Consider the following 22,120-nt stretch of genomic DNA (forward strand, 5'->3'; position numbering starts at 1 on the left):
TGGGTCCAGTCACAGAAGGAATTGACTTGTTAAGAGAAAAAGTTTGTGGGCAGTGGGGAGCTATTGAGGTGGGTGTTTGGCACAGTTGGAGCTGTCCTGTAGGGCAAGGCACTCCTGGGGTGGAAGGGCCAAGAGGCTGGAGGCTGCCAGACCAGTCTGCAGAGGATGGCGGGAGCAAGGAAGGAAGAGATGGACAGGAAGACATTTCAGGAGAAAAGGAGTTGACAACAGGTACCAAAATGTTAATGTGCATAATGTTCGATAAGTACTGTCATCTGATAGAGAAGACTAGAGAAGTGTATTTAGGAGGTGCAAAGTATACATAGAAGAGTGATCATTGAAACACTCTAACAGAAAAAAATGAGAAACAACATAGAGCTTCATCAGTAAAAGACTGATTAAATACACGGTGATATATTCATATAGTGGAATGCTCTTTGGTGATTACAAGGGATGATGTATGTCTGTATTCACTGGCATGAAAGGAACACACAATTTATTGCTGAGCAAAAAGACAGGCTATGAAACAGCATTTATCATTTAACCCCATTTATCAAAATGTTATCTTTCAAATATCGTTCATTTTGTATATATGTCTAGGGAGTTTTTTGGAATTATGTTCATCAAAATCTCAATGATGGTTTCCTCTAGGTGTTAGGATTTTGTGGTGTGTTGTTTGTTTGTTTTTAGAGGAGGCAATTTCTCTTTTTGCCTTTCTGCATGGCATGGATTTTCTGCTATAAGCCTGTAATAGTTTAAAAAAAAGATAATATAAATTTCCTAAGGAAGTCAGACAGTTCTTGAATCCTTGAGGACAAACATGGCCCCAGGTGTACAGTGTGAGTGGGTGGATCAGATTACCTGTCCCTCTGGTCTCTGAGTCCCTCCCTGCAGGAACTTTGGTATGGGGTGTGGGAAGGGATGCCTGAGTAGGGGAACTCAGATGGCCTGGTGACCTTTTCCCCCTCTTCCAGGGTCTTCCTGAGAGCTATCAACAAATTCGCAGAAACCATGAACCAGAAGTTCCTGGAACACACAAACTTTGAGTTCCAGGTGAGTGTATGGCTCCCCAGGTGTGCTTGGGGTGCCCTGGTAAGGCTGCTCTAGCATCTTGGGCAGACCGCTTCAGCAGACACATTCCAAAGCACACGTAGGTTTCCGGTGTTCCTAGGGGTTTCCACAGCAGGGTGTAAGCAGGGAGGGAAGTACTAAGAGTTTGGAACCTGGCCCTTGATTCAAAGACATTAACTGACAAGCATATATAAATGTGACTGTATAATGTATCTTGTGCTGAAGAAGAGACTTGGCATTCATTCATTGTATGAGCAGGCACCACTTTTTAAAAATGTGTCACATTCTCTTTTCTGTTCGCTGGAGCCTAGAAAGGCAGCCACTTATAGACACTGAAAAATACAGCTCACTGGTACATCTCAGTGATGTCCTGATTCCTCCAGAAGTCACTTTTAGTGCTCACACAGGACTGGCAGCTTCTGTGAGATTTGGGGGCCTCAAAGCATGTCCCTGGGGCAAACAGAGTGACACATCTGCTCAAGGCCCAGGCAAGAAGAACCAACTCTTCAAAGCCTTGTGGAGAAGTCCGGAGTGCTACCTCTAGCTGAAGATGTAAGAGAGCAGTTCCCCCAAAGAGGAAGTCCCTGACCCCCATGAGCTCTTGCAGTGAAGCCTTAGGGAGTAGCTGGTAAAATGGGGTGCTGGTGTTTCCTGCCTGCTCATCTGGGGTCAGTGTCCTTTGGCCTATGACCAACTGAGCAACAGCAGGAAGGCCTGGACTGTGCACGTGCCTCAGCTGACTCACCTGTAGGTTATCCCAGAACTGAAGCTTGCCAACTGGTTTGTTGGGAGAACTTACTTGTAAGGTCCTAGCAGTTTCCGTTCAATACTTCCTCAGAGAGGCCTCCCCTGGCTGAGTCCTCTCTAGGGGTACCCCACTGACCCCACAGTCATTATGTATCACCACTTAGCCAGTCATAGTGTCTTCATAGCACTAAATGTTGTTTGAAATTATCCTCCTGTTTTATCTGTATGCATGTTTTCTCTCCTTCCTCTCGTAGTGTATAAGGGTCATGAGTGAGAAGACCTTGTACTTATGGGCTCATGGAGCACACAGTAGAGCTCCTTGGAGGGGGGGAAATGCCTGGGCTGGAGAACACCATCCTATAAGTATTTAATAAACATTATCTTTGAATAGATTCTCTCCCACCACCTTGCAGGCAAGGCAAGCAATTGAACTATAATGATAATGATTAAAAGGAGAGATGCCATTTTCTACTGACTTATCCTTGCAGATCCATGAGAAGCTCTTTGTGGGCATCACCTTTCTCTGTCCTTATAACTACCCTACAAGTTAGTTACCTTTGCTATGATTGTTCCGCCAGCAGGACGGCAGGAACTGAGACTCTGAGGTGACGAGTAGGTCGCCTGAAGTGGCACAGCATGGCAGTGTAGAGCCAGGACTACAGCATGGCAGTGACTGGCACCAGAGCCCACTGACCACCCCCCTAGCCACATGCTACATACAGAATTTCACCAAGGCTTGGGGGTGACTGCCTAGCAGGGTTTGGGTGAGGGTTAGGAATCTTTGACACGAGAACAAAACATGTCACGCTGGCTCTTTAAATCAGAATATTGGATCCTCTTCCAAATGTGTCCAGATGCCTGCAGGCTACAGTTACAAGTGTGTCCAGGGAGTTAATAAGGTCATTGCTTTTTTGGAGGGGCAGTTTGGAGCAACACACCTTAGGGCCAGTGGTGCGGCAGTTTGGGTCTAAAACTGCTGGCCGGTTTGTTCTTCCCTTTCCATGGGCACCAACAATTACAGTCTCAGCCTAGTTTCCTGACTGGCTCTCCTCCATGGTCTTGGGGAATATTTTCCAAGAGAAGCTCAGCTTCAGGCCTTCATGCCATTTGTAAGGTTTTATCCTGTTTCTCCAAAAGAAAATCTGCATCTGAGAGATGCCCAGAGAAGTGAGAGTATCATACATGGGAAGTGTGCCCTTAGGAGCTGAGTGTCTTTAGGCAAATTACTTCACTTCTCTGTGCCTCAGTTTCCTCCACATCAATTTATGACACGAGTAGTAGTTACCTCATAGATTGTTGAAAAGATTAAGTGAATTAATTCCTGTAAAGCACTTAAAACAGGCTGGGCACGTGGTAGCTATTTAATAAGTGTTAGCTCATTATAACAATAATAATTGTTATCATTCTGATACTGATGATGATGATGGTGGTCCTAAACGTGTCAGGTCTGGAGACTCCTCTGCCAGTCCTCAGTAAACAAGAAAGCAGGGAGCCATATTTCTAGTCGCCACAACATTGCCTAGAGCTGTCACGCCCACAAGACTTTGTAATACAGGAAAGTGACCAACGTTACAAAATGAAATTAAGTCTTTTTCTAATGAGACTTCTATAGATATTTACTGAAGAATACTCAAGAACAGGATCATTTTTCAACCTTATCTTTGTTATCCTACATTCCCCTCACCCCGCGAGAGAATGGATTTGTTCTCTGTGCCCTGCCTGGAACACGCCTTGTTTCCTTCTTACAGTTTCATTAATTATGCATTTAATATCAGCAGGGACAGCATCCATCACTAAGCACTGCTGGCCCTGGCAGCTGCTGCCCAGAGGAGGGGCAGGTGCAATGAGATTAGCCCTAATATCTTTTCTGGAACTGTGGTTTTACAATTCAAAGGGCAAAAAGCAAGAAGCTCTGTGGGTGCCACTCTGTAGGAGACAAGAGCTGGGAATTACAAAAATGATGTTTTCTGCTTGGAGTTAAATTATTTGCATTCCCTACGCCCTCTTTAGGGTGCAGGGCCTTGGTATTCACATCCATTCACACGAGTGAGAGGATTTTGAATTCACCTCAGCAAGGATTTTTATTTAGGAGCGGTTCTCATGGGTCCAGGCTATAGCAACATGCTTTGAGGAATTCAAAAGCAAAGCAGAATGCTGCCCTGCCCTCAGGGACCTTAAGAGTCTTGATAGTAGGCTGTATATCCATCTTCTAACATCCAAACTGATGAAGAAGGTGACTAACCTTTATTAGGCATCTACTAAAGGCATTTGATCTTCACTAAAACCCTGTTGGTTTGGGATATACCCATTTTACTGGTGAATAAACTGAGATTTAGAGAAGTAGTTCACATTTCTGTTAAAGAGCATCTAACCACCAAGTAGGGCTGCTGGGATTCAACCCCAGGCCTGCCTGCAAAGCCCAAGCTCTTTCCACTCTTTTGCACTATCTCTTAGAAACAGTGTGCCTTTTGAATCTAGGAGACAGCTCTACTTAGCTCCAGAAATACTGTCTGTCCTGGTTAGCTCTTGCTGGTCCTGCTATAGACAGCTCTATGATGATTAGCTATAGAATTAGACTCTCCATGTTGGAAACTCGAATTGATCCAGGAATCAGTGGTTATACTCTGATGTACTCTTTGGCTCTAAGAAAATTGTTCATCTTAGGCAGCTGTCTGATTGCTACTAAGATCATTCTCTCTACCTGGGAAACTTTAATTGGCTTTGCATTTGGTAGTTGCAGCCTTGGTCTTGAGGCACTTCAGGATTAGATTCTAGGCACCAGACCACCTTGGGATCATTTTTGAACCTGTGTAGGAGACCCTGTAAAATGAAAAGCTTCCAGATTATTCCCAGCCATTAGTGGGAGAAGGAGAGCAAATTTGGTTTTTGTAATGGGAAATGTAACCAACGATGGCTAAAAGATGAGAGAGGAAGAATACACACAAAGGGAGCACTCAGTGAAGCCTTAAAGAGGCCCATAGCACCCCTACAGGAAGGCTTATGGGGCAATGGCTCCACCAGGCAGAAAGTGATCACATGCTTGGGGTCAGCTTCTTGGGCCTGCCTGCTTCCGCTTGAGGGCCACAGACTGTCTGGCCTGATGTTCCTAACCTGAGTCCATAAGTGGAATCTTTCCCAGATTCAGCAGCATCCCCAGAATGGCCATGGCAGCTGTGGCTTTGCAGGTCTGAGAAGGGCATGCTGACTGCATTTCTTCAACATGCTTTTTTTTTTAATTGGAATTTGGGGTGAATAACAATTCAAGGCCATTGAGAAAGAATCTTATAGGATCAAAAATCCTTGATGTCTCTGCTCTAATGACTATAAAACATCAGATGAATGAGTGGAAACCTTAACCAACACCAAACCTAAATCAACAAAAACTGAGAAAGGAAGAGAAAAGCAATTTTAGCAGAAGAGCAGAGTGGTTAAAGAATACAAGTTCTGGAGAGAGATGTGCTTGGATTCAAATGCCACCTTTACCATTTGTAGCTGTGTGACTTTGAGCAATTTATTCAACCTTAGGCCTCTGTTCCCTGATCTCTAAAATGGGAGTAATAATAATAATAATACAGATCTCGTAGTTTCTAGTGAGGGTCTAACGATAATGCACTCAGAGGCCTAGGCTCAACAACATTTCCCTGAGCACAACACTAGACACTGGATATACAACAGTGAATAAAAAGATGAGGTTCTTGGCTTCACGATGCTTACATCCAGTAGAGGAGACAGAAAGTTAATTCGTTCTGCTTAAGGTATGTCACAAATCCTGTGAACAGGGTGGCATGAGGGTGAATAATGAATAGATCTACTTCAGTCCAGGCAAGTTGGGGAGGCTTCCTCAGCAAGTGATTTTTGAACTGAGATTGCAAAATGAGTAGCTTACTAGGCAGTGGTTTCCTCAATCAGTCCTTTTAACTATCCTTGTTAGATGCTGTTAGCCTCATTTTCCAGGTGAGGAAACTGAGGCTCAGAGAGGTAGGGTAAGTTGCCCGTGATAATGGAGATGGCAGCTGGACTGGAATCCTGGAACGTAACCTGGCAGTGTCTGTGGAAACAAACAAGAATCATAATGAACAACAACAAAATCTGTATAGACCCTGTGTCATAGTAAGTCCAACTCTGGGAATGTATACTACATGATAGGCTCTCATGCATAATGATATGTAAACGAGGAGGTTGATTACAGCACTGATGCTAAGGAACAAAAAGTTGGAGTCTGATTAAATGTCTATAAATAGGGAATGGGTTAAAATTAAAGTACACCCTTATAGCAGAATATCATGCAGCAATAAAAGAGAATGAGGGAGATCTGTATAAGCTAATATAGAAACATTTACAAGATACACTGATGAAAGGAAAAAGCAAAATATAGCAGACTATTAAAAAAAGATGTTTATACATATGTTTGTTTATACATAAAACATTGGGGGGAGGATATCCAGGAAATTGTTGACAACATTTTCTTCTGATGAATTAGACTAGGGTCCAAGGTAGGATAGAAAATAACTTTTTATTATTTAATCTTTTCTGCTACATATATTTTTCTTACCATGTGTGTATTATATTTACAAGTTTTTTGAGAATTAATTAAATATAACTAAATTCTACTTACACCCACTAGCAGTATGACTTTGGGTGGTCACTTAATTTATCTGGACCTCAGTGATTACATCTGTGAAATACAGGAGTTGGACGAAATGACCTTTAAATTTATTCTAACTCTGATCTTCTTTTGTCCTATGATTTCAAAATGTTAAATTACCATCAGGAATCACTTCACCTGTTCCTTAGGGAAAAGGGACCTGTGTGCATTGCTAAAGCTCCTGTGACATCTCTGAGCCAGCTGAGCTGGGCACCTAGTAGAAATGTTCCCAAGCATCTTGGAGGAAGGAGGAAATAAAAATCTTGAACTTTTGAAGAAATTGGAGACTTTATGTAACAATGCAGTGGTCAATAAATAAATATTTTCTGGAGCCCAGCTATATATATAGTCAAGCTATTATGCTGAATATAGCATTAGGGATTCAAATAAATGAAATAGGACCCTTGGTACTCATGGAGCTTACAACTGGAAAAGACAGATCATGCAAATACTCCATGACCAGCAGTAGTACCACCTCTCCATTTACTGAGCACTTGGCTTGTACCAAGCAAATGGCAGATACCTTCATGCTCATATTATTTCATCCAGCACTTAAAAGAATCCTTTACGGTAGTTATCATTATTTTTCCCATTTACAGGTAAGGAAAATGAGGCTCAGAAAGGTCAAGTAACTAGCTGAAGACAGCCCAGCTAGTAAGAGATGGAATTGGTGTCCCTCTCCTAGCCTATGAGACACTGATGCTTGTGCTCTTAACCACAAGGGAACTGAGTGTGCACAAGGCCGGGTGGGGAACAGCAGACCCAAATCCGGTGGCACATACTAAGCACCACTCAAATTCAGAGAGGTTGAGCAGACCTGATATGCTCTGCCATCTAGGAAGCCTTCTGGAAGGAAGTGGGTCTCAAACTGGGATGTGATGAAAAAATAGAGCTTATGTGTCGCAGGTGTGAGAACCACTGCGAGCAAAGCCAGTGAGGCCAAGTTGCTCATGTGCATGTGGAGTCTGCACTAGAGCAGCCCGCTAGAACAGGAAGTCTGTCAGGGAGAAAACACTGGAAAGTTAATGATGCCTGCAAAGCCAGGCTAGTGCACTTTGTCCTGATTCTTCCAGGGCAAGAGTCAAGGACGTTTCGGGGCAGAGACATTATGAGTGCCCAGCAAGGTCTAGCTGTGCCCTGCTCACCTCTCAGCGCATTGCACAGAGCCACTGACAGGACAACCATCCCTCAGTTCGAAACTTGGTCCCACAGAGCCCCATGGACAGAACCAGGCAAGGGCTGTGGGTGAGATGCTATGGGGCACCATTTCTGATCCACTAAGAAAAGGAGGCACTGGATCTGTGGTCTTATGCACAGAGATCTTCAAGGAGAGAAGCCAAGAGAGAATCAGACCCACTCTTTAGTATATACCCAAGAGAACTGAAAACCTAAGTCCACACAAAAACGTGTGTACGTACCTGGTCATAGCAGCATTACTCATAAGAGCAAACCCAGCTGTCCATCAGTGGCTTAATGGACAAACAAAATGTGGTATATTTGTAAAATAGAATTCTATTCAGCAATAAAAATAAATGAAGTATTGATACATGTGACAACATGGATTAGTCTTGAAAACATCATGCTTAGTGAAAGGAGCCAGACCTGAAAGGTCATATATTTTATGATTGCACTTTTATGAAATGTCAGAATAGGCAAATCCAGAGACAGAGAGTTTAGTGATTACCAGGGGCTGAGGGGAAGGAAAGAACGGGAAATCATTGCAAACGGGTAGGCTATTTTTGGGGGGTAGGGTAATGAAAATGTTCTAAATTTAGATAGTGGTGGTGGTTATACTACCTTGTGAATATACTAAAAACTACTGAATCATTCACTCTAAAAAAGGAGTGTTATGATATATGAATTATATCTCAAATTTTTAAGAAAGTCCAGAATGGGGTGATGGAAGACATTTTTGAAGGACTAAGTCAGATAGAATAGAGGCTAGAGACATGTTTGTGTACTCCAACTGGCACATAGAAAATGCTCAAAAAATACCTGATAATGCATCTTTAGCCAAGCATTGCATCTTTGCAATGATTTCCCATTCTTTCCTTCCCCTCAGCCCCTGGTAATCACTAATCTACTCTCTGTCTCTGGATTTGCCTATTCTGACATTTCATAAAAGTGCAATCATAAAATATATGACCTTTCAGGTCTGACTCCTTTCACTAAGCATGATGTTTTCAAGACTAATCCATGTTGTCACATGTATCAACATGTTTATGTACTCAAACATGTGGGGATATTTCTGGAATTATTCTCAAAAGTAGCAGCAATTCAACCTACTTTGCCATGTATCTATTTCCTATTGTATCCTGGTTACTCCTATGAAATCTCCTAAAATCAGAAATTTCTCATCTTAAAAATAACCCTTTCCATGTTCTGTGACCAGGGTTTGCCTTTCCCTGGCTTGCTGTTTCATATCCCGGTCTTAAATGGAAGCAGGTGTGAGCTCTGGGCTTAAGCAGACCAAAGCAGCACATTTTCAGAACCTGCAAGTCATGGGGGCACCAAGAAGAGGACAGTTGGAGTGGCCACTGGGAGACCTGACCTGCTCTGTGTGTCTGGATAAGCAAGGTTACTATGGAAACAAGGTCTTGAGATCTTTGTCTGAGAGTTATAGGAAGCCTTTGGAGAGCTTCGAGGAAGAGAGTGATAGGCTTTCACTTGCTTTAAAAAGATCCTTCTGGCCTCTGTATGAAGAGTTGACTTTAGGGGGGCCACAATCCAGGAGGCAGCTCACTGTACCCTGGCAGTGGCTTAGTCTTTCAGACTGTGGAAGATGAAGTTTCAAGTAAAGGAAAGCATATTCCCTCCTTGGGGTGTGAACTGCATGAAGGCAGAGACTGCCCTCTATATAACCATTGCCCTATCCCGACACGACGACAGTGCTGCAACATAGAAAATGCTCAAAAAATACCTGATAATGCGTCTTTAGCCAAGACTGGCTGTGGCATGTAGAAAGAGCCATGAACATCAATCAGAAGGCCTGGGGGCAAAGCCCAGCTCTGCTGTATATATAACAAGCTGACTAACTGCCAGTGAAATGTTTAACCCCTCTAAGCCTCACTCATCATAGTAAAATGGGACTATTGATAGCTACCAAGTTTTGAGATGAAAATAGGGATGTGTGGGAAAGCTTGTTTTACTTCTTTCTGAAACTGGAACCACAAGTCCCTTTGAAAGTAATACTCTGGGCAGCAATAGTAACATTATCAAGGGTAACGCTGCCTTTCATTTAGTTTCGGCTTTCTGAAACCTCAGATGAAGATCTTTGATATAAGGATAAAAGTCTCAACAGTGGGTGATTTCTCTAGCTAGCATATACGTCCACTTGCTATTCAGTGTTGAGAGGGCACTAAAAGTCAGGGAGGGGGGATTGTTCAACAAAGCTCTCCCCCACCTGCTCCTTGTGGGGCCTTGGCATCATATAATGATCGTCCTTGAATACCCAAGGAGCCAGGTTGTACAATTTTCTTTGGTACCAAAGAAATCACTAGAATAATGGAAAGAATAATAAGGCTCAAGTGCTTTGAGCTCTTATGAAGACTCATGCCCTTTAAATGCATCATCTCACGTCATCCTTACTGCAGCCCTCGCAGTGCGCACAGACAGTATCCCTTTGGCAGATGGGTTCACTGAGGCTCAACAGCCCCTTGGTTTGGGTCTCCGTGTCTCAGATTATGTAGCCGGGATCAGTATTGCCATCACTGCCACTGACCTTGTGGGACACTTGCCATGCGCTGAACCCTTTGCCAGCTCTATTTCACCCCAAGCTGGTGGACTGAGTTCTAGTATTAGTCCTTGCACTTAGCACCAACAGATCACATGTAAGTGTTAAAATTATGACAAGCCAATGTATAAAATGAACCCTCAGTGGTTCTTGAACTCAAATCAGCATCAAAATCACCGGGAGTGCTTCTAAGCACAGATTTCTGGTGTCTGATTCAGTAGATCTGAGGTGGGGACAGAGAATTTGCATTGTTAACAAGTTTGTAGGTGATGCAGATGCCGCTGGTCCAGGGCCGCACTTTGAGAAACCACTGAATTAAGAGGAAGGAGAGGGCCAAATATTGTAAGACAGAATGGGTTGCAGGCTGGTCCTCTGAGCTGTCAGGTGAATTAGGAAGGACTTCCAGGAAGGCTGAGAGTCCCTGAAATACTTATCCCTCACCACTCTTTAATTCTAGCTCACCAGGTCACCCAGCTGGAGCACGTTATCAATCTTTCAGAAAACAAAACAAGAACAAAAAACAGAGAGCAGCCTGAAAATCCTCCTCTTTGCCCAGATCCTGTTGTCAGACAGGGGACATGGTCATCGCCTAGAGAAATTCACCCATTGTCTGTGCTTTGGCCAGGATCTTAATTTCAGAGTCAGTGCCAGTTAGAAAATTGCATGCACAGAATTGAACTGGTTCTGCCTCTATCATCTGCCATCTTCATAAATTATTCACATTACCCAGTATTTAATATGCCTTCCCACTTCAGGCCCTCTCCATGACTGTTCTCTACCCTTTCGTTTACAGCTGTGGAACAACTATTTTCATCTGGCAGTGGCTTTTATCACTCAGGATTCCCTGCAGCTGGAGCAGTTCTCGCATGCCAAGTACAACAAAATCCTAAATAAGTAGGTTGCGTGTGGATCTCCTGAAGGGGGGTTTCATGAGAATCTCTGACATGGCGCGTGAAGCAGACGTTTTTTGTTCCTCTTAGGTACGGGGACATGAGACGGCTAATTGGCTTCTCCATCCGTGACATGTGGTACAAGCTTGGTGAGTCGGCACACACACCCAGACAGACACATCTGCACACGCCAAGCTCCTTCTTGAAGACCATCTGTTAGAGGCCACAGGGGTTTCAGCAGTGGGAGCTTAACATAACAGTTTATCACTGAAAGTGACCTGGGTCCTTAATAAGTGCCTGATGAGAGACAGTGTTCATCACCACCTCCCACCACACAAACAGCTGTTAGGTCTGCTTCTGCTTCATGTCCCTGTGGGCCTAAGAAATCAAACTGGAATTTACAAAAGCAGGAAGGGCAGGACTGCTGTGGGAACTCATGTCCTCACATGTCACCTTGATGCTTCCTGCGGGTTGGTGGGCCGTTCTGCATCCTGCTTCTTATGTGATGTTGTGATCTATAAGATCACCCTTGCCTCTTGGGAGTAAAATTAGTTCTGTAGAAGATGAGGATCTTCTGTGACAATTTGAGCTGGAAGGTGACACTAAAGGCAGTTCCTGCCTTGGTGAGCTACCGGAATCATGTGTGAGCTGAGTGGTGCCCATGAGAGGAAAGAAGGGGAGTGAAAATCAGGGAGACATTTATTGAGAGTCTGAGTCAGGCCTGTGCTAAGAAGATCTTAGTTAATCTTCACATCGCCTCCTACAAGATGGAAAACGTCCCCCCCTCTTTTTATTGATCAGGAAATTTGGAGAGGAAAGTAACTTGCTTGAGAGCAAACAGCTGCAGGTCCTAGAGCCTGGTTTTGATTCCAGGAGGACAGGGGCCATATACTTTGCCCAAGGCCTAAATCCTCTTCCACAAATATGTGCTGAAAGGGTGAACGGATAGATGGATGGATGAACAAAGAGACTATTTTCACCTCTGATTTGTATGCACCCTCTTTGTCTCCCTCTGCTGATTTGCTCTGCCCTGGGCTTGGACACTACCTTCTTTAGTTGAGGCACTTGCCAGGACTGTGCCATCTCTTAGATTCAACCTGTATCATGCACCCCCACCCTGACTTCACTTCTTGCTTCCTCAGACCTTTTAGTGTCTTTCAGGCCCCATCTGATTTCCTGGACAGCAGTTTCTTGCCCTTCAGCAAGGCCCATTCACTGCAGGGAAAGCAGCGTGGATAGACAGTCTGGGTTCTGTGCTTGCTAGCCACTTTAGACTCCAGCTCAGAGTACAAACTGGTAATAGGAAGGCTGTGGATTGGCTCACAAAGTCAAAGGGAGAGCTGGGGACCAGGCCCAGAACAGACTGCCATACCTCTTCCTTGGGCTTTGCACTGTCATTTATAAACTACAAAGCCCAAAGCAAGAGGACTGAGTGACACTGAGCCTAATCTGGGGAAATAGCACCTTCTCCCAGGGTGCTTATAAGGATCATAAGAACAACATTGTTGCTTCTTCTAGTTTTTCAAAAGAAGACAGGAAATGATTTTTAAATGCATTTGCCAATTTATGAATATTACGCTAATTGGAAGTTTTAAAACATTGAATATGCCCAGTAAAACATAGGGCCCAGATTCAGTTTGCATATGAGTTTGCATTCTGTGTTTTACAAGAGAAAGACTAGATAAAGCCTTGGTGGGCTTGCTTTCCCAGATCTACACCCCAGCCATTGCCAGAATAGCAAAACAGGAATCTGTGCTTTGTCTGTCTCTATTTCTTCCACACAGCCTGCACTTTTCTGAATGTCCTTCATTGCCATTGTTTTGCACACAGATTTTATTTAGATATAGATTATGTTTTGGCAGGCATTCCTGTGCTCCCAATTATGCTGATGAATGAAAAGATGTTACCAAATTTTCCACCTGCTTAGAATCACAGAACATCAGAGCTGGAAGGCCCTTTAGAGATTATATTGTCCAGCATTTTTCAAACATTTATTTTTAGCTGAAGGCCAATAAAAATAATTCATGCTCCATACCTAAATTGGATGAAAGCTGAGCTCTTCTAATTGAAGTGGGGTGCGGTGCCCAGAACCCATTATGATGGGCCATTCCTGAGCTCCCCATGAAGACCCCTGAGGATTCTCTGGGGAGAAATCTTAAAGCACTCCAGAGAAGAGTTTGAAGACACAGATCTGGTGCCACTCACTATGTTACCAGGGAGAAAACCAAGGCACAGAGAGGCAAAGAAGTGTGTGCAAAGTCATGAGTGCACTGGAGACAGATTCAAGTCGAGCATCCCGGCCTGAATCTTAACCTGAAGACTCCTTGCTGTTTGTAAATACCTGTAAAATGAATGAATGCACTTACTAGATATATTTGTCAGGGCTTGGGGTTGCAAGAAAAGATGCCGACTTTGCCTGCCTTATTAGAGTAGGTGCTTATTGGAAGGGCAAAGAGAACCAGGCTCCCAAAGACAGGGCCAGGGCCATGCTAGGATCCAGGGTGGGGGGAGCGCAACTTTGCCGTCAGGCTGTCCTGCTCCTGCATCACTCTGCCAAAGGACTGTCTCCAAGGGGTGTGGTTCTTTTGACCTAGCTTGTATGACCTCTCCTTTGATGTTCCTACCAAGCCTACATACACTGAAGGAAGCAGTGTTCCCCAAGGTGAAATGTTTGTGGAGCAATGGAAAGGTCCAACAGCCACAGGTCCACTGAAGAAAACAAGTACAGGATGCTTTGGCAAAGACAGCTGGCCCTCTCCTCTCTTGGTCTGGGCTCCAACAAGGAGGAAAGCGTGTCAGCCTGAAGGGGCTTTCCTGTTACTCATCAGTTACATGGCTGCCTTCTTGCCTGTCTCCTTCAGGGATAAGAGAACAGAAAGAGGAGGCAGAGCAAGTGGCTGGTTGCCCATCTCCACCCCACCCATGTTGGCATTAGCATGCGTTTTCCTAGCAAACCGGTGAAGTTAACCTGCTAACCCAAACCAGGGCTAAGCACCATATGCACTAGGGACCACGGTAGTGAGAACACTGCATGGGTAATGGTAGGTTTTTTTAGGAAGAGTTGTATTTGTTGTATTTTCAAAAATATATGTAGTTTTGAGAGGAGATTTCCACTGCTCTACTCACGCCACCATCTTGGCTCCTGATGATGATAGGTTTTAAAGTGCAATTTCATTGAAAATCCAGGACACAGTGAAACTGTCTATGGCAGACAGGGCTGAGTGCCCACACAGTAGCCATTGTGCCCTTCTTCCTGACTAACTGAGCACTGATTTTTTTTTTGTGATCACAATTTTCTCAGTTACCAATGTCTTATAGCAGATGTTAGTCATGTGACTCAGCTCTGTCTGATGAGAATCAGCAGAAAGAAACTTGGGGCTTCAGGGACTACTTTTTCCTAAATAAAACAGAAGTGAGAGAGACAAATTCAATGAGCACAATATATTTTTGCCTATAGTACTTCCCTCCTCTTCCTTTCTGGAAAAAAAGATGTCTGAAGGTATGGAAGCCACCTTGAATCTATGAAGACAAAAGTCATGTGCTAAGTATGGAGGGGCAGCTCTGGACTGTGCCTTGACTTCCTGTTAAGGACTAACGCTGAAACGGAATTTACTCAGTCTAGCCATAGTAATCAGATTTCTGTTATGTCCCTAAATGATACAGCATCTAATTCAATCCCCTGATTTTACAGGTGAGGACACTGAGGCTCAGAGAGGCACAAGGACACTCCCAAGGTCAATAACAAATCAGTGACCCCGCTGAGGCAAAAAAGCCTGTCTTTTGACCCCAAGTCCAATATTCTCACTAATAATTTTTTCCAAATATGCAAATTATTTTCAAAGGGTGTGAAATAGCCAACTATGTTTTTCAAAGACTACTGATAATGAGTAAATCATACTGCACTTTAAGTTTTAAAATTTTGTTTTAATGCCCAAAGCAATCAGGGTATCATCACCATGATCATCAGTATCATCTTCTTCTCATCTGAAAAGATGTGAGCAATCCTGTGATTATGAGAAAGCTAATTACAGAGATAATCTCAGGCTTTAAGATCATTTAACATTCTTCAGGGAAAAGTCTAGACAAATGTGTGTTTGTGTGCCTTTGTGAGAGAGAGTACATGCAAGGAGGTCTCTATGGAGAGGAGGACCACATGTTGTTACCAGGACCTGGCTACTAAGGTTAATGCCATTTGTGTTTTTGGATCCTGGGACTATGCCAAATGGAATGTACTTTCCTGACAGTGTAGCATCATAGCATTTGATTTCTACTTGGAGTGAAACAATGCACATTTTGCACATTCACTTGGGTTAACATCAGGCTGCTGTGTTAACAGTCTTTATGGAAAAGAAACATAAATTCCAGCAGCTGGCATCATGGCCTCAGATGTGGGAGGTTGGTCCTGGCAGAGCTGTGAGAGCAACTGGGCCATTAACTTTTTAAGCATCTACAGAGTGCCCAGCTCAGCGCTAAGCTCCAGGGAAGGGTGGGAGAGTTGGGGGAGTATAAGGCATAGTCCCTGCCCTGCCAAGAAGAGCTCACCTTCTAGTTCTAAGAGTAGAATGAACTAAGAGTTTAAAGAACAAATGAGAAGTATGTTCTTTAACATGAAATGTGTGGTAGAGACTCCGGAGTTCAGGCAAATGGAAGATAAGTTAGGACAATAACAATGGCTCCACTAGGGTAAATGGCTCTTGAATTAGACCCCAGGGTGGCTCATGTTAGAACCGAAAGAAGAAGAGGGAAGCGCAGGCATTCCAGAAGAACAACCAGCCTGAGCAAGCCTGACCTCTTAGGATTGGAGAGAAGCTGCTGGGAAAAAATAGGAAATGGGAATAGAGAGGCATCTACTTATCCACCCATCCAGCCATTTATTCATTCATTCATTTAACAAATATTGAGCACAGTGGTTAGCAGAATAATAGCTCCCCAAAGATGTTCATGTCCTAATCCCCAGAACCTGCATATGTATTACCTCCCACGGGAGAGTGGACTTTTCAGACATCATTAAGGTAAGGATCTTGAGGATGGTAAGAGTATCCTGGTCTATCCAGGGGCATCCAGGGCAACTACAGGGTCCTTATAAGTGAAAGAAAGAAGGTAGAGGAATCAGAGATCTGAAGATGATACACTTCAGGCTTTGAAAGGCCCTGAGCCAAGGAGTGCGAGTCGCCTCTAGAAGCTGCAAAAAGAAAGGAAACAGTTTCTTCCTTAGACCCTCTAGAGGGAAATTCAGCCCTGATCACACCTTGATATTAACCCAGTGAAACCCATTTCAGACCTCTGACCTCGAAAAATATAAGATAATAAGTTTGTATTGTGGTAACTCACTAAGTTTGCAGTGATTTCTAACAGCAGCAACAGGAAATAATACAAGGGCCCTGTAAATGCCAGGTACTCTGCTAGTGGCTGGGCTACCGCTGAAAACAGGCTAGAGACAGAGCCCCTGACCTCATGGACTGCTGATCACTGCACCGAATCATAACTTTACAAAGCTATTTAATTATGGTTGCAAAGGTGAAATAACTATAGAACAGAAGCTTGGGGTACCCAGAGAGTTTATAAAGGCCTCCTGCCTAGTGAGTGAACTGAAGGTGGCCTTGGGGAAGAGTGGCGAGCTCCGAGCTCCAGGGAAGTGCTATCCTGTGGAACTAGAATGTGAGCCATTTGTCTCAATTTAAATGCTCTAGTGTCCACATTTTTTAAAAAGTAAAATTAGTGTTAATAATATATTTTAACTCCAAATCTCAAAGTGTAATCATTTCAACACGTAATCAAAATAAAACATTATTGGGCTATGTCACTTTTCTTGTTTTCCAGAACCCATTCTCTGAAATCTTGTGGGCGTTTAATACTCAGAGCACATCTCAACTTGGACTAGCCACATTTCAAGGGCTCAAGAGACACATGTGCCCAGTAGCGAGTAGGGTTTACCTGTGAAGGTATAAGGGGTGTAAGTTTCGGAGTAGGACTGGGGTCAGAGAGATGGTGGGCAGGGGTAAGCAGGCCTAGGAGGAGGGAGCGGGGTGTACGGAGGAGCTCCAGGAGGCCTGTGGAGGGAGGGCAGGCAAGCAAGAGGATGCGTAGGGGACGGAGGGGGCGCACAGGACCCAAGAGGCCTGCAGAATTCCATCCCTAGAGCAATGGAAGTCATGGAAGAACTGTAAGCTGTGGATAAACATATTAGCTGGAGCTTTCCAAACATTTTTGGGGGCAAATATAAAGTATATTTAGATGAGATAGAGAAGGTTTTGGAAGGTGATGAATGCCAGCCATGGGAGAGAAAATTAATCCATCCTGACCCTCTGCCAATGCCAGCTTTTTACTCTGGAGGTGAACGAATAATTGACTGACCTGAGAAGTTCCATGGAAAGCTCCAGGGGGCTCCATAAGGTTGAATCATGTCTTTTCATGTTGCTTTTCCTAGAACGCAGCTTAAGCTGAGCTTACAGTTCTCACCATCATCATCATCACCATTCACTATGACCCAGACACTATGCAAAGCCCTATGTTTGTATTAACTCTTTTAAGCTTCTCAACAATTCTATCTGGCAGGAATTATTATCTCCATTTACAGATGCGATCACAGAGGCTCAGGGAAGCTAAGTGACAGACACAAAGCCACGTGGCCGTGAGTGGCAATGGTGGGACCTTACCCAGGTTGTCAGGCTCAGAGCTTCTACAGGGCCTGGAGGGAGGCTGGGGCCAGGCACGTTCTGAGGGGTAAAGAGAGAACTGCCTGCCTGTCCAGAGCAGTGCCAGGAGGGAGGGTCTCCCTGCCTGAAAGGAGGAGCAGAGAGCTGTGTTCTTTCTTCCCCCTCTTTTCTGATCAGCCCAGCTTCATTTCAGAGTCCCCAGGAGGCTTGTGGGACTCCGAAACCCAGGGGGCCATAACTTACTCTCCTCCATGTTCATTTCAGAGTCTGTGCCAGCCTTTAGAGAGCCTTATACTCTCAGAAGAGTGCCCCTTCTATCCCCTGTCAGCCTCGTCAGGTCAGTGATGTGCCATTCTCAGCTGCATCCACAAAATTGTCTCCTCCCTCCCTCCCACCCTCCCTTTTTTCTTTCTTTCTGTTTCACCAGCTCTTCTCCTTCGTGCCCTCAGACTCTGTGCATTCAACCTTACAGTCTCCTCTTGCGGGGGGGTGGGGGAAGAGACCATTGCACAGATGACACACAGGACTCCTTTCCATCCACACTCCTAAACTCTTCTCTGCACTCTCATTACCAGCAGATCCTTTCCCAAAGCCTATGTAATTCGGTATTTGAATTTATCCTGCTGGCTTATTGGTGCTTTAAAAGCCTTTTCTAATTGGTATCTGTTCCCAGTGATATTCAGCTTCCATTATATGAAAAAAGTCCCTCTCACTGATTCCCTCATTTGCCTTTTTTTGAATACAGCAGCAGGTGTGTCTCTTGAATGAGGATTTTTTTTCCAAATGAGTTTTCATTCAATTAGCCACAACTATGTTCTGTGTGTGTGTGTGCTTGCATCTGTGTGTATAAAGACACACATATACACACATTCAGCTTACTTGAACACAAATTCAATGTGCTGAAATTCCAGTTTTGATGTAGATGAATAAAATTTCTTCATGGAGCATTATAAGGGCCACTGAGATCATACTGTACTTACAGTTCAGCACCATTCTATCTCCTTTTTCCCTATTCTTCCAAACATCTCTTCAACTGACTACAAAGAAGGCAGGTCAAAAGTATCCAAGAAATCCATGGTCTACTGCATGGCTGCTCTTTATTTTAAACCATCTTAAATATATTCTTATCATACCCAATGCCCTCCAGTATTGTAAAGGCCTTTGTTGCATAAGCAATTTCTCCATTCCATGGTGTCTTATCTGACAGTTTCCCATTTACCTTCTACTTATTATTGCACTTGACTTTGAATTTTAAAACCCTACTGGGGGTTTAAAGGATCTTGAAGAACAAAATCAGAAACCCAGATTAACAATTACTATAAACCTGCCAGAAAGTAAGATTTTTTTCTATTTAGGCCAAAGCAAGACAGGAGGCTCAAGTATCCAAATGCATTATAGAATGAAGCTGATATCCTAGAAAAGTTTCTTTATATTTCACTCAGCTCTGCCTGACTTCACCACTTCATTCTCAGTAACTGAAGATATTCCTAGGATGGTGCCTTTTTTTATCTGAATTCTGGGGAAATGCTCCAAAATTAAGCCTCATTTTGGCTGAATGAAAATCCATTTTCTTACTGCCTTGCCTCTTGGCCCCTTTCCTCAGCTTTAATCAAAGCAACAGTGCCAGGCTACACACCATACCACCTGAGTTTCTGCACGCCCAGGAACTCTTTGGCCCAGGTTGAGACCACCAGTGTTTGTTGTGACAATGGAGAAAACCAGGATGGGCTTCCTGGGCTCTAAAACTCAAGAGGAGAAAGAGGCCTCTGGTGATGAAACATCTGCATGTCAGCTTTCATGGCAGGGTTGCTTGGATAGGCTGCCCCAGAGGCCCCGGGAAACCCCTGCACCTCCTAGGCACCCGTCTCCATTCCACTTCTCTGCCTCATCTAATGTTATATTTGGGTGGCCTGCTACTCACTCTGCTCAGCAAGGCTGCCCTTCATCGTTCATTTTGGCCACACATCACAACAGTAAAACTAACACTGCATGAAGTGTGCCATGTACACTTAATAAATAGTAATTCATTTATTTTTCATAACAACCCCATGAAATAAATACTATTATTCTCCCATGTTTCAGATGAGGACCCTGAGGCCTGAAGAGGTGAGATCAACTTGCCCAACATCACACAGCTAGTTGTTTGGATGGAATCAGTTTATAAATCCAGGCAATCCAACTCCAGAATCATTGCCTTAACCACTGAGACATGCTACCCATGCCTGTGGATGCTGATTCTTCTGGGCTCTTTGCTAAGTACACACAGGCGTATTTTCACATGGTCTTCTCAACAAGTGGGCTTTGATATTGCATTTTTATAAGACACATACCCAAGTCATATAGCTAGTGAGTGTAGGAACTAGATATTGTTTTCCTCATTCAACATATGTTTATTGAGCATATAAGGGGTCCTGTGCTCAGTGCCACAGATACAGTGGTGAGAACAGACATGGGCTCTACTCTCATGAAGTTCTCAGTGGTGGAGGAAGATTATCATTATTTACATGCTCCCACAAAAAAGCCATCATTGCAAAGTTGAGGGAGAAAGCACAACACAAGAAGCCAATACAGAGTACCTGGCCCAGCTGGGGTGGGATGGATATGTGGGAAAAGGGCTTTTCTCAGCACATCCATCTAGTGGGACCCATCCAGGAAAATTCATGTGGTAAAGGGGGATGATTGGGCACAGGTAGAGAAAACTGTCTTTAAACTCTTATCAACAAGGAGCAGTGTGTGCACAAGCCTGGTCATGGAGGAAGCCGGGTGAGTTTGTGGCACTGGAACCAGACCAGCATAGCTAGAATGCCAAGAACAAGGGGAGGGCTACTGGAATGTTCTGAAATGAGGCAAAAAACAACATGAGAGGTTGTAAGTCATCTGATACTAAAGTGATGATTTAACCGTCACTATTCAACTGACTGTACTAATGTAACAGATTCTTAGTAGTAAATTTTGCTTATCTTATTTCACAAAACAGTAAAGGCACGTTTTCCAAATCTCAGAAACATGCTTTGTGCTGCAGACAGGCATACCTTCAAACACCTGTGATTTGCCAGCCCTGACATATTCTGTTAGGGCTCCATCTCAAAGGAGATCACGCAGGTGGAAAACCGGGTAAACAGTGACATGCTTTACACACGCCTGTGTTATTACCCTTAGTGAAGGAGCTCATGCTGGATGATACATGCACCTCTTACAGGAATTAATATATGTAAAGTGTTCAAAATGGCACTTGGTCCCTGGCAAACAACTATGTAAGTGGTAACTATTGTTTTTACTATTCTGCCTCTCTTTTTTCCTTTTCCCAGGCTTGGTCTGAGGAGGACCTGCATATCATGAAACTGTTTTATGTGTCTATGTCCCTTTTCTCTTTCAGGCCAGAACAAAATCTGCTTCATCCCAGGCATGGTGGGGCCTATATTAGAGATGACACTTATCCCTGAGGCTGAGCTCCGGAAAGCCACCATACCAATCTTTTTCGACATGATGCTATGTGAATATCAAAGGAATGGGGATTTCAAAAAGGTAAAAAATGAGGCTGGAAACTCATGCCAGCATCCCTAATCCCCAGCCCATTTCCACATAATGATATCCTCGTTTCATCTGCCTGAGCTTCATTCAGAGGCTTGATGATAGGATAGGGTCATTTATTCATATGCCCTGAATGAGCTGGCAGATCCGATTTGGTCAGTATTCTATCATGCTTTTCTGCCCAAGGCCAAGATTAAAATGCACTTACTTGCTGTGTATCTGCTTGGTCCCTTTCTTGGTAGTATAAGAATCCAACTTTCCTACCTAGTAGTGCCCTCAAAGTGTGCCTGAGGGGCTTAGCTCACCCACCCTCCCACCTGCCCTCATCTCATACCCACCTCTGTTTAGCACTTCCTCTTCTGGGACAACTTGGAATATCTATTTTGCCTAGAAAAAGCTGACCCTGCTGGGTGTCACACTGGGCCATGTGTCAGAGTTGACAGGAAATGGTGTCAGAGGTCTGCTGCTCAGGAGAGACCTGTGGATCTGTCATGGGAATAGCAGGCTTTCCCCAGCATGGAGGGAGCAAACAACTTGTATAAAATGCAAGGGTCAGTGGCCATGTATTTTCATTGAAAATCCAGTCAACTGTGAAGGGTGCAGACCATTTCCTAGGCCCAGTCATCATGGAAACTTCTGCCAGTAGAATCAGCACAATTTCCACAGTAGGTTCCTGGCAATGACCAGTGGTTTCCCCCAGTTTAGGAAGGTTGGGCAGCCTTATCAGGACAGCCTCAGCAGCTCCCCAGATCTCATCTGCCTGTCCTCTCCACCCTGCCTTCTTACCTTGTTCGACCCCAATGGGCTCCTCTCCCCCCTTCCCCAGCGTTTCTGCCTCTCATTCTAT

The 22,120-nt window shown here is 44.1% G+C and overlaps 1 protein-coding gene across 1 annotated transcript in view; it reads left to right on the forward strand.

Moving 5' to 3' along the window:
* DOCK2 (dedicator of cytokinesis 2) overlaps positions 1-22,120 on the forward strand; it is a 412,382-nt gene that overhangs the window by 336,014 nt on the left and 54,248 nt on the right. Inside the window, exons 30-33 of the mRNA XM_036884746.2 lie at positions 975-1,053; positions 10,990-11,090; positions 11,177-11,235; positions 21,119-21,267. Of these exons, the coding sequence (XP_036740641.2) occupies positions 975-1,053; positions 10,990-11,090; positions 11,177-11,235; positions 21,119-21,267 (388 nt within the window). The remainder of the gene's footprint in view (positions 1-974; positions 1,054-10,989; positions 11,091-11,176; positions 11,236-21,118; positions 21,268-22,120) is intronic.

This window comes from Manis pentadactyla, chromosome 2 (genome assembly GCF_030020395.1).
Source record: "Manis pentadactyla isolate mManPen7 chromosome 2, mManPen7.hap1, whole genome shotgun sequence".
Taxonomy (NCBI): Eukaryota; Metazoa; Chordata; class Mammalia; order Pholidota; family Manidae; genus Manis; species Manis pentadactyla.